This window comes from Oncorhynchus mykiss, chromosome 17, assembly GCF_013265735.2.
Source record: "Oncorhynchus mykiss isolate Arlee chromosome 17, USDA_OmykA_1.1, whole genome shotgun sequence".
NCBI classification, from domain to species: Eukaryota; Metazoa; Chordata; class Actinopteri; order Salmoniformes; family Salmonidae; genus Oncorhynchus; species Oncorhynchus mykiss.
Window position 1 is genome coordinate 73043464 of NC_048581.1, and position 11439 is coordinate 73054902.

The 11439-nt window shown below is 44.9% G+C and overlaps 2 protein-coding genes across 4 annotated transcripts; one reads left to right on the forward strand and one right to left on the reverse strand.

The window, feature by feature from the left end:
- Positions 1-882: 882 nt before the first annotated feature.
- On the forward strand, positions 883-6495 carry LOC110494525 (netrin-4). Of its 3 annotated transcripts, none has more exons than XM_021569660.2 (10): positions 883-1468; positions 1930-2399; positions 2509-2847; positions 2987-3113; positions 3406-3594; positions 3793-4009; positions 4131-4258; positions 4374-4442; positions 4548-4718; positions 4887-6495. In XM_021569660.2, exons 1-10 carry the CDS (start codon positions 1384-1386, stop codon positions 5054-5056), a joined length of 1965 nt encoding a protein of 654 aa, XP_021425335.2. In that variant the 5' UTR covers positions 883-1383; the 3' UTR covers positions 5057-6495. The 3 variants fall into 3 exon arrangements, with proteins under 3 accessions (XP_021425335.2, XP_021425337.2, XP_021425336.2); XM_021569662.2 differs by having other exon boundaries at positions 2716-2847; XM_021569661.2 differs by having other exon boundaries at positions 4849-5028.
- A 1226-nt stretch (positions 6496-7721) lies between these two features.
- On the reverse strand, positions 7722-9681 carry chchd4a (coiled-coil-helix-coiled-coil-helix domain containing 4a). Its single transcript, XM_021569663.2, has 3 exons — positions 9512-9681; positions 8795-8893; positions 7722-8625 (listed from the first exon to the last, which is right to left on the reverse strand). The coding sequence occupies exons 1-3, from the start codon at positions 9531-9533 to the stop codon at positions 8240-8242; spliced, it is 507 nt and encodes a 168-aa protein (XP_021425338.1). The 5' UTR covers positions 9534-9681; the 3' UTR covers positions 7722-8239.
- Between the last annotated feature and the right edge of the window lie 1758 nt (positions 9682-11439).

Genomic DNA, 11439 nt, shown 5'->3' on the forward strand with positions numbered 1-11439 from the left:
TTAGATAAAAATAAATAAACAAAATTGGTTCCAATTTCTGTTCACTGCCTGGAAATGCCATCAGTATGGTCTGTACATTTGCATCTTATTAAAGTAATTTATGCAAATAAAATCTAATTTACACTGAGCCATAATACTAAAGAGACATGGTGTTTATTCCATCTACTGGGTCTGTGTGCCATATTGCCAGGGGTTAGGAATGCATCAACAAGTTCAACATGGACTGTTAATTTCCTGACATAGACCTTATGGTTGACACAGGGAATTTTGTAGAAGCACTGTGGTATACCAACACTTTGGAGGCCAAGTGTTTAATATCGAGCATCTTGTATTAGGCCTATAGAAGGGATTCTGAGGCCAATCGACTAAAACAGACAGGCATGTGGTGAAGTGGATTGAGTAGCCTGTGTATTCAACCATGCATACAGTCCAGAGAAGTTCTAGCCAACTAAACTCACCTCCACGATTTACGATGGAGTTGAGCAGTGACTATTGTGGATGGACTGGAGCTCCAACATTACATCAAAATATATATTTTTATAAAAACGACGGATTTCAGCACCAAAAGAATATCCCTCATTTACACATGAAATCGATCTGTGTAAATGTCAGCTATTAGTTGCCAGCATTAATGAGGGCTATTCTTTGGGTGTTGAAATCTGTAGTTTTTGATAAAAACTATTTTAATGCGATGTCGGAGCTCCAATCCGCCCTCACTAGTCTCCAAGCAACTTCATCATAACTCATGGAGTTGAGTTTAGTCAGCTAGAGCTGATTCCAATAACCAACTCATTATCAAGCTTTGATGATTTGAATCAACTGTGTAGTGCTAGGGCAAAAAAAAAACCCAAAAAAACCACCCAGGGGGGGGCAGGAGCAAGTTTGGGAAACCTTATGGGCTAGTATCCACCGTGTGACAATGTGCTATCAAGGCCGGACCTAAAAATTGAGTGCCCTGGGGCTATTTTCGTCAGATATTTGGTAATAGCTCAGTAGTCGGGACAGGGCATCGTCTGACTCTATCGTTGAGAGACATGGACCAGCCGCGAACGGGACACACTTCATTGACTAATTTTAATTGTTAATGCTGATGCTCTGAATGGGAAAACAATCATTTCCCTGTCGTCATTATTAAAGATGTCAGACAAAGCGTATAGCTGAATCAAACTGCGGCTCTATTGGACTTCAAGCGATAGATTGGGATGTAGGCTATGCGAAATTGTGCGGTTCGCATTGGAATGCGGTTATCTTTGGAATAAACAAACGCATGTGATGCTAAGGCGCATCTGCACTGCTGCCAAGAATAATAAGACTATTTGACTGTGGGGAGTTTTCTTGTCATTGGATTGCTAATAATCCATCCAGTTGGATTGTCAAAAACCTATGAAACGATTTGAAGGTCGCCTTCGATTTGAGATGTTGGCGATTAACTGCGCTTTAATTGTAGCGTTCATGCACAGCGGGACAGGTGAGTGGCCATCAATTAATTTGATATGATGGTTAGATTTAGGTTAGATTTTTGGCCATAATATTACTGCTTCTTTTGGCTTCGCCTTTTTGGCGCTATTGTAACGACGCAGTGGATTATAGGAATTTATCATAACAAATTCCATTGTGGGATGAATTGGGCACACAGTGCCACCAGCTGCGGTTCCGTTATCTGCCTTATCTTCACAGTTATGACTGGAAAAGATCGAAACTCGTTCTTGATAACTCTCAGTAGCCTATCGCCCGATTTACTCTGATATTATTGGGTTACCTTGGAAGATGCAACCTGAGATACACGTGCATGCTCACAATGCTCCCTTTCCTGCTGGACGCTCTGAGTGCATTGACACCCTCCCATGGGAAAGTAGCCAATATGCAGTTATGAGAGAGCTTATTTTATATTTCTTCTGCATTAACTATCTTCATCCACCCCATATTCAGCCTCCAGGTGTGTAGACCATGCCTGCAGTCCTCCCATGGGCAACCTGGCCAGTGGTAGGACCCTCACCACCCTCTCAGGCTGCTGTGGGAATGGGTCCCACCACTCCCCATGCCCCACTCCCCTCCACACCTGTCCAGATCATCTCCACCCTCCTGCCCACATGGTGGATGATCCCTTCCTGCACCCAGACACCTGGTGGGGCTCGGGCGTGGGCACTGACCAAGTGGAGGAGGTCCGTCTGGACCTGGAGACCCGTTTCTGTCTGACCCATGTGGTGCTGCTGTTCCACTCACCCAGGCCCGCTGCCATGGCCATGGAGCGCTCGCAGGACTTCGGCCGGACGTGGGAAACACTCAAGCTGTTTGCACAGAACTGCAGTCTGGCGTTTGGTCTTCCTGATGACACCAGTCAGCATGGCTCGCGGTGTACGTCCCGGTACTCCAGTGCCAAGCCGTGCAGCAGGGGAGAGGTAAGAGGACAGAGTGTCTCATGCACTTTGTGGGGTAAGACAAAAGCAGAGTTCTAGAAGCACAGTAGACATACAGTATATAGACAGTAGACCCTTATGTTTCTCACAGGTGATATTTCGGACTCTGGGTCCTGGTGGATTAGTTGACCCCTACAGTCCAGAGGGCCTTTCCCAGCTGACCCTCACCAACCTCCGCCTCAGACTTCTCAAGGCTCAGACCTGCCCATTATCTGTTGCGCCTTCCACCTCTTCTTCCTCCATCAGACTCTTCAAACCTCCTGCGGACCTGAATCTTCCCCTTCTCCCTTCCCCCCAGCCCAGCTCAGAGGCCCCTGCCTCAGCTCCATTTGCCATTTACACTCTCCTGGCTCGGGGGACCTGTCTCTGTCATGGCCATGCAGAACACTGCTTACCCCACAGAGGTGGACAGGACACACTGAAGGACATGGTGAGTGTGGTCTGCTCAGCCTGTGTGTATCTGTGTGCTTTAAAAACCCTTAAGTAGCTATGCTTGTCCTTTTATTGTGGATGTTTCAAATCTAATTGTATTTGTCACATGGGGCCAATAGACCTGATGTTTATTGCAGGTGGCTGGCAGGTGTGTGTGCACTCACCACACAGCAGGAGAACACTGTGAAAGGTGTGGCCCACTCTACAATGACCAGTCCTGGAAGCCAGCCAATGGCAGCAGTGGGGAGCCACACCCGTGTCATAGTGAGTGCCCTACTGAAAGGGATCAGGCCCTGTTGGGTTGCCAGCTCAAATCAAGCTCATGTTGAGAGATTATAGAAATACTTCAACATTGTTTACATTTCAGTTATTAGTTTAATTCAAACATGAACAAAAATCTCCTGTAAAAGTTGTAGAACATGCAGGGAGGTCAAGACTCCAAGCTAAACTGGGAGTGTTGGCAACCCTACTGTTGGGTGTCATTAAATCATGTTTTTCCTCCTTACTAACCGCTCCATCCTCTCCCCTGTCCCGTCGTTGTCTCCCTGTGCTCCAGAGTGTGAGTGTCACGGCCATGCAGAGAGCTGTCATTTCTCCAAGAGGGCGTGGCTGTCCTTGGAGGGCACCAGTGGGGGTGTCTGTGACGACTGCCAACACAATACAGCTGGGCGCAGGTGCCAGCGCTGTCGCCACGGTTACCACCGCCAACCAGCCATGCCCCTCAACTCCCCCCACATCTGCACACGTAAGTCAGGATAACCTACAGACAAGTCAAAGTTAAAGAACTCTACTTGAAACTGAAAACATGTGTATATTAAAACATTATCTCCCTCTAGTGGTATGGATTTGTAACAACGTGGGGATAGAGCGAGAGGAAACAAGGGAGAGGGTGTGTGTGTTCTTGCTAAGTCTGTGTGTCTCTGTTTCGCTCTTTCGCTAACAGGTTGTTGGTGTGACCCACTGGGCTCATTACCAGCCATCTCTGGGGAGGAGGGCCGATGGTGCCACCCCAGGAGTGGACAGTGCCATTGCAGACCTGGTGTGGGGGGAACAGGCTGCAACCATTGCCTCCCTGGATACTGGGGCTTTGGGGGAGAGGGGTGCAACCCCTGTGCTTGTCCCCAAAACTGTGACCCCCACACTGGGCTCTGCCTGGACAGGTAAACCCTAAGCCCATTTCTCACTATTAAATCTAACACTTCATATGTGACTTTCTTTCCTATTTCCAGTTTCACTCCGCAATAACATCTTACCTCTGTATTCTCATTGTCACTTCATCAGCTATGCAAATAACCAGGTTTTAAATATACCTATGGGAGGCAAGATTCTTGCCATGGACCATGCCTTGACCACTGAGGGTGAGCCAGTGTGGTCAAAGCAACTGGCAGTCTCTGCCCTGCACTACACAGGTGAATAATATTTCACACCAGCATTAGAGTCATGCACCACCCACTACTTATTGCTTGCCTTCATAGGTTTGAGTAAACATATTGTGCTGCTGACACTGTCTATGGCTCCTTCCAGGGAAATGCAGTTGTAAGGAGAGAAAGTTGAGGAGTGTCTCAGATCTCTGCAAGACCAAATATGCCTATGGTAAAATATTTCCCAAGGTTCTCACATACTGTACACATCCTACATTCTTTTAAATGTACCCTTCACCCTTTCAGTGATGTATGTCTCCATGTGTGTCTGTGGCAGTGATCAAAGCCAGTGTGTTGTCAGCTCATGACAAGGGGAGCCACGCAGAGGTACAGGTCAAAGTTCGCAAGGTCCTGCGTTCAGGACAGGTGCCTCTCTCCCAGGGCACCCACAGTATCTACCCCCTCTCCTGGACTAGCCGGGGGTGCACCTGCCCCATCCTTAATCCAGGTAGCCCAATTTATACATCACTGAACAGAATATTGTGCGACTATATTCAGTAATGTTCTAAATATCATCCTTATTTTTCCACAAGGTTGGTAGCTACTCTGTTCACTCTGATATATGTTCTTCTAAACAGGATGGAGGCTGAACCCTCTCCTCTCCCTCTTCTTCTAGGTGTGGAGTACCTACTGGCGGGTCCAGAGGAGGTAGAGACAGAGCGGCTGCTGGTCACCATGCAGAGTGTGGTGGTTCCCTGGACCCCTCAACTGGGGACCCACATATCGGAGGGCCTAAGGCAGGGCTGCCCAGAACACCCTCTCCAAACCATTAACAGAGCAATTTGAAAGGAAATTGAGGGTTGTATGACTGGTTCAATAGATAATTCAGGAAAGGGACTGAAAGTCAGTGGAAAAGGCTTGACCGAGTGTCTTGACCAATGACGGCTATGGAAAATCTTCCCCCTAAAAGACTACAACCCTGCCATATGATGCAAAGAGGACTGACTGGAATCTTTTGAGCCATTCTTGTGAAGATGATTAAACTTGGGGGAAATACCACACACAAACATTTAAAAAAAAGCATCCTTCTGGAATCCAATGAATGTTTGGGTAGTCATATTTGAGCCATTATTTTCTGCAAGCCAGTGTTAACTATCAGACACAACAAACCCTGGTATACAAGCTTTACAGACTTTGTGTATGTCAAAAGCCATGCCTTTAATGATAACATCAAAATGCCTACTAGGTTCTATAACAATATATTACATTCCAGTCTCTGCTTTTAGTGTACTATATATTTATCAGTATCCAATTCCAATCATTTAGTGTTCCAATTAAAATGCTAAAAATACACCTACTTACTTAAATATTGAGGCACACAAGAGAGTGCACTGCTCTAGTCTGCAGCCTTCTTGGTGGGGAGTTTCCCAGGTCAGGCCACACTCCATTTTCTTTTCTATTGTTCTTCTCCATGTCTCTCTTCAGCGTAGTGCAATCGCAGGGTGCAGGTCTGGTGGTAATCTAAGTCTACACATCGCCATCGCCTTTTCCAGCAACAAATAGGGCCTACAAAGTACATCAAAAGATAAACCTGAGAAACTTAAGTGTTACGAAAATGTAGCTAATATCTTAATCCAAGGCTGTGTGTGTGGTGCAGTTTTACCAAAGAATAAACTCAGGATCCCTGAGGAAGAATCACTTTCAAAGCATCATGGGCCAGTCGTATATATGAATAGGTAGCTTCATTTGTGTTTGAAGGATTTAAACATAAGATTAGAAAGGTGTGAAAGAGGAAATTAGACATGGTTCAGTATTAACTTTAATCAGGAGAGGTTAAATAGGAGTAGCAGTCCATTAAGGTTTAAATTATGTTTTAAAAGCAGGTGAAGGAAGCGCCTGTGGATGGATACTCAAGCTTTGCACAATTTCAACATTGACTAAATAGTTTTTGTACAATGATTGCCTAGCACCTGTCTAGATGCTACTGTATATATATACACTCACCAGCCTTTCTTCATAAGAACAGGAGTTGTTGATAAAAGCAGCCAGCACCAAACACATTTGGCCTTTCAGAACCCTCTAACTAGAAAAGACATACTTTTGTGTATAGTGTATGCGTACACCCATTCAAATTAGCAAATTAGGCTATTTCAGTCATACCCTTTGCTGACAGGTGTATAAAATTGAGCACACAGCCATGTAGTCTCCATAGACAAATATTTGAATTAGAATGGCCTTACTGAAGAGCTTAGTGACTTCCAATGTGGCACCTTCATAGGATGCCATCTTTCCAACAAGTCAGCTCGTCAAGTTTCTACCCTGCTAGAGCTGTCCCGGTCAACTGTAAGTGTTGTTATTGTGAAGTGGAAACATCTAGGAGCAACGGCGGCTCAGCCGTGAAGTGGTAGGCCACACAAGCTCACAGAACGGGACCGCCAAGTAATCCATCCTTGAGTGGTGTATAGCTCGCCGCCATTGGACACTAGGAGCAGTGGAAACTCATTCTCTGTAGTGATAATCACACTACACCTTTTGGCAGTCCGACAGACAAATCTGGGTTTGGCAGGTGCCAGGAGATCGCTACCTGCCCCAATGCATAGCACCAACTGTTTTTCACAGTTCAGGCTAGGCCCCTTAGTTCCAGTGAAGGGAAATCTTAACGCGACACTACGTAATGACATTCTGGACAATTCTGTGTTTCCAACATTGTGGCAACAGTTTGGGGAAGCCCTTTCCTGTTTCAGCATGACAATGCCCCCATGCACTATTTTGTTTTCTTTTACCTTTATTTAACTAGGCAAGTCAGTTAAGAACAAATTATTATGTTCAATGACGGCCTAGGAACAGTGGGTTAAGTGCCTTGTTCAGGGGCAGAACGACATATTTTTACCTTGTCAGCTCAGGGATTTGATATTGAAACCTTTCAGTTACTAGTCCAACGCTCTAACCACTAGGCTACCTGCCGCCCTACAAAGCGAGTTCCATGCAGAAATGGTTTGTTTAGCTTGGTGTGGAAAAACTTGACTGGCCTGCACAGAGCCCTGACCTCAACCCTATTGAACATCTTTGCCCATGATTTTGGAAGATGTTTTACGAGGTGTCCACATACACTACTAATAGAATCTCAAAAGACCCGATTCCTGAGATTTACACACTCACTGCATCTCAGATTTTCACATAAATCAAGTATTGATGTCATTGTGATTTGTGTAAATGTATGCATTAAATCTCCATTATGCACCTCATAACAAAACCCGTTGTCTCGCAGTGTTTCATTCTCTCCTTAGAGGAAATTATTGCATAGACACAATGGATTTCCACTTTCTTAGGGTGGTCATTTGATGGAAAAATCTATTATATAATAGTGAGGCAATGTAGGCTGTGCTAAAACTCAGATTTAACTGAAAAATACAGGTTGGTGGAAAAACTTCCTGCCACCAGCGACGTTCAGGCCTTTTGACAAAACTTAAGTGGGAAAAACAGACATGTCACATGATCTTTGACCAGCAACTGAGAACAAGAGTAATCAAGCTTTAATACTAGCTCAATTGCTTACTATGATCTGTCAAGCACAAACATGAAGTCAAGTAATTACAAACTAGCAGTAACAGTAACATTGACAGAAGGTTACACACCTCCATTGTAGCATTAACGTAGAATGGCACAACACATCTGATTTGAAGCTTGATAAGCAGAAAAATGTGTTGGTTGCGAGTCTTAACTAAAGTCCCCTGCAGAAAACGACCCCCCCCCCCCCCCTCCCTTACAAACTTGGCACTGTAGGAACCTCAGGAGCTCAAACAACCACTACAATAAAGCCTCCTCCTCTCACAGAATGAACTGATATTCCCTGGAAGAGATAGAACTCCTCTGCAGTACTAGCTCCCCTTTAAAGTCATTATCCTTTGTGATGAACGTTGAACCAAGAGATAAAGTCTGAGGCACCAGTGAACACACAGCTGATCTCCCATGAAAGTGGCCTGTGCTCAGCAGTGGTTTAAGAGAGAGACTGGGGGGTGCTGGGTGATTTTAGCTGGCAGCCTGGCTGTCTGTTGGTGGTGTTTTGTCGGATGACGGGGCAGATTCAGGTGTTGGTGGGGACGGGGTAGAGTTACTAGAGGGTACTGAGGCTGGGGAAGAGTCCTCGGTGGGCACAGGGGCAGTAGAATCAACGAGGGGAGGGGCAGCAGCGTCAGCTCCCTCATTCTCGTCCTCCTGGGGGTAGAGCTCGGGGTACTTCTGCATACACTCCTGCATAGCACGGAAGTTGTCGATACACTCTGAACCCTTCACCTCTTCATTGCTGTAGTGGAAGCAGGAGAAGGCCTCCTTGAACTGTGTCCCACAGGGCCCGCTAGCCATCCCTCCCAGGCATGGACAGTTCCAGTTGATCTCCCCACTGGGCAGGATCAGGCCTAGAGGAATAGGGATATAATAATGTACTGACATGGTTGTAATTGCGACCCTTCATCATTCTTCAGTATACACCTCTTTGGTATCTTTGTAATGACTACACTACTGATGAGTGTTTCATAATCCTTCCACATCCCCAACATGAATTCAGAGAATCTACAGCCCACTGACCCTGATCTTCGTAGGGGTCATTGGGGTCATCTGCAATGAGCTCAGCGTTGCTGGGCGCTTCATGGTCTTCCTTGGTAACAAAAATAATGCGATCTTTACCTGGCAAGGAGAAAACATAGGTGAGGTCAGCATGACAGATGGCAACTAAATGCACTTCCCTCCCCGGTTTCCAGGCTGGTTTTAAATCAAAGTGGGAGTCCATAAAATGTAATGGTTAATATTGTGTATATTGTCTGACCGACCCCCCAAAAACAACAGTGCATTTATCTATTGGATCATTGCACGCTGTAGACTATTAATGTTGGCCATAATAGCTGTTAAGTTAACAATTCAACAGCTGTTTTTCAACAGAGTTCTGCACACAGTGTTAAGTCAACAGGGTCCTAATATAAAACAAACTGAACTGTCACCTGACATGACCTGCTCTTTGACAGCTCTGAAAGAAAGTCCTCAAGCCTCGTTAGGCTATTAGTAGAACGAGCCAGATAGCTATCTAGCTACCTCTACAAATTGGATTAATACTGACATAATCTGATTGCCCTAGTTATAGACCTCGTTGAACCTATAACGATCAATCTACATGGAATTAGTGCACCAATAACGCCGGAATAAGCAACACTGACATGCTACTAGCAGCTAGCCAACATGCTAGGCCAGTCAATGACATTGCACGAGCGAAATGAATGAAAATGTGTGGATGTGCGCCATTAACCTTACCCTCTTGCTTGCAGTACGACATGACTGCCGGTGGTAATATCTATCATTCCTCTACTTGTTTTACAAGTAACGACGGTTTTTGTCCAACAATTAGCTACTGTGCAGACGTTTAATAACCACCCGGCTATCAGTGTCTTGTCAGCAACACTAAAAAAGTACTACCGGGTCACGGAATTTCAAAATTATTCTAAATAAAAGTCCCCTACGTAAAAAGCGTCAACGTGGGTTTTAAAACATGTTCCAATGTCAAATAAATGTCCCCAATGTGAATCACTGGATACGAAATATACACTACCGTTCAAAAGATTGTGGTCACTTAAAAATGTCCTTGTTAATGAAAGAAAAACTTTTTTGCCCATTAAAATAACATTAAATATACAGTGTTGACATTGTAATGTTTTATTTATTTAATGAGGCAAGTCAGAACAAAATCTTATTTTCAATGACAGCCTAGGAACAGTGGGTTAACTGCCTGTTCAGGGGCAGAACGACAGATTTGAACTTGAAACCTTTCAGTTACTAGTCCAACACTCTAACCCCTAGGCTACCCTGCCACCCCAGCAAATGACTATTGTAGCTGGAAACCGCTGATTTTTAATGGAATATCTACATAGGTGTACAGAGGCACATTATCAGCAACCACCACTCCTGTGTTCCAATGGCATGTTGTGTTAGCTAATCCAAGTTGATCATTTTAAAAGGCTAAATGATCATTAGAAAACACTTTTTCAATTATGTTAGTACAGCCGTTAAAGAAGCAATAAAACTGGCCTCCTTTAGATTAATTGAGTATCTGGAGCATCAGCATTTGTGGGTTTGATTACAGGCTCAAAATGGCCAGAAACAAAGACTTTCTTCTGAAACTCGTCAGTCCATTCTTGTTCTGAGAAATGAAGGGTATTCCATGCGAGAAATTGCCAAGAAACTGAAGATCTAGTACAACGCGTACTACTCCCTTCACAGAACAGCGCAAACTGGCTCTATCCAGAATAGAAAAAGGAGTGGGAGGCCCTGGTGCGCAACTGAGCAAGAGGACAAGTACATTAGTGTCTAGTTTGAGAAACAGACGCCTCACAAGTCTCAATTGGCAGCTTCATTAAGTAGTAACCGCAAAACACCAGTCTCAACGTCAACAGTGAAGAGGCAACGCCGGGTTGCTGGCCTTCTAAGGCAGAGTTCCTCTGTCCAGTATCTGTGTTATTTTGCCTTAAGAAAAAAAAAATATATATATTGGCCAGTCTGAGATGGATATTTCTTTGCCTAGAAGGCCAGCATCCCGGAGTCGCCTATTCACTGTTGATGTTGAGATTGGTATTTTGCGGATACAGCAAAGGACCTTGTGAAGATGCTGGAGGAAACGGGTACAAAAGTATCTATATCCACAGTAAAACCAGTCCTATATCAACATAACCTGAAAGGCCGCTCAGCAAGGAAGAAGCCACTGCTCCAAAACCGCCATAAAAAAGCCAGACTACGGTTTGCAACTGCACATGGGGACAAAGATTGTACTTTTTGGAGAAATGTCCTCGTCTGATAAAATAGAACTGTTTGGCCATAATGACCATCGTTATGTTTGGAGGAAAAAGGGGGATGCTTGCAAGCCGAAGAACACCATCCCAACCATGAAGCACACCATCCCAACCGTGAAGCACACCATCCCAACCGTGAAGCACAGGGGTGACAGCATCATGTTGTGGGGATGCTTTGCTGCAGGAGGGACTGGTGCACTTCACAAAATAGATTGCATCATGAGGGAGGAAAATTGGGTGGATATATTGAAGCAACATCTCAAGACATCAGTCAGGAAGTTAAAGCTTGGTCGCAAATGGGTCTTCCAAATGGACAATGACCCCAAGCATACTTCCAAAGTTGTGGCAAAATGGCTTAAGGACAACAAAGTCAAGTTATTGGAGTGGCCGTCACAAAGC

Excerpts from the sequence above, each read along its gene's own strand:
- LOC110494525 (XM_021569660.2), top strand. The coding sequence starts at position 1,384 with ATGAAACGATTTGAAGGTCGCCTTCGATTTGAGATGTTGGCGATTAAC. Across the intron at positions 1,469-1,929 it reads GTTCATGCACAGCGGGACAG|CCTCCAGGTGTGTAGACCAT; the intron begins GTGAGTGGCCAT and ends CCCCATATTCAG. Across the intron at positions 2,848-2,986 it reads AGGACACACTGAAGGACATG|GTGGCTGGCAGGTGTGTGTG; the intron begins GTGAGTGTGGTC and ends TGTTTATTGCAG.
- chchd4a (XM_021569663.2), bottom strand. The coding sequence starts at position 9,533 with ATGTCGTACTGCAAGCAAGAGG. Across the intron at positions 8,894-9,511 it reads GTCGTACTGCAAGCAAGAGG|GTAAAGATCGCATTATTTTT; the intron begins GTAAGGTTAATG and ends TCTCCTTGCCAG. Across the intron at positions 8,626-8,794 it reads TGACCCCTACGAAGATCAGG|GCCTGATCCTGCCCAGTGGG; the intron begins GTCAGTGGGCTG and ends CTATTCCTCTAG.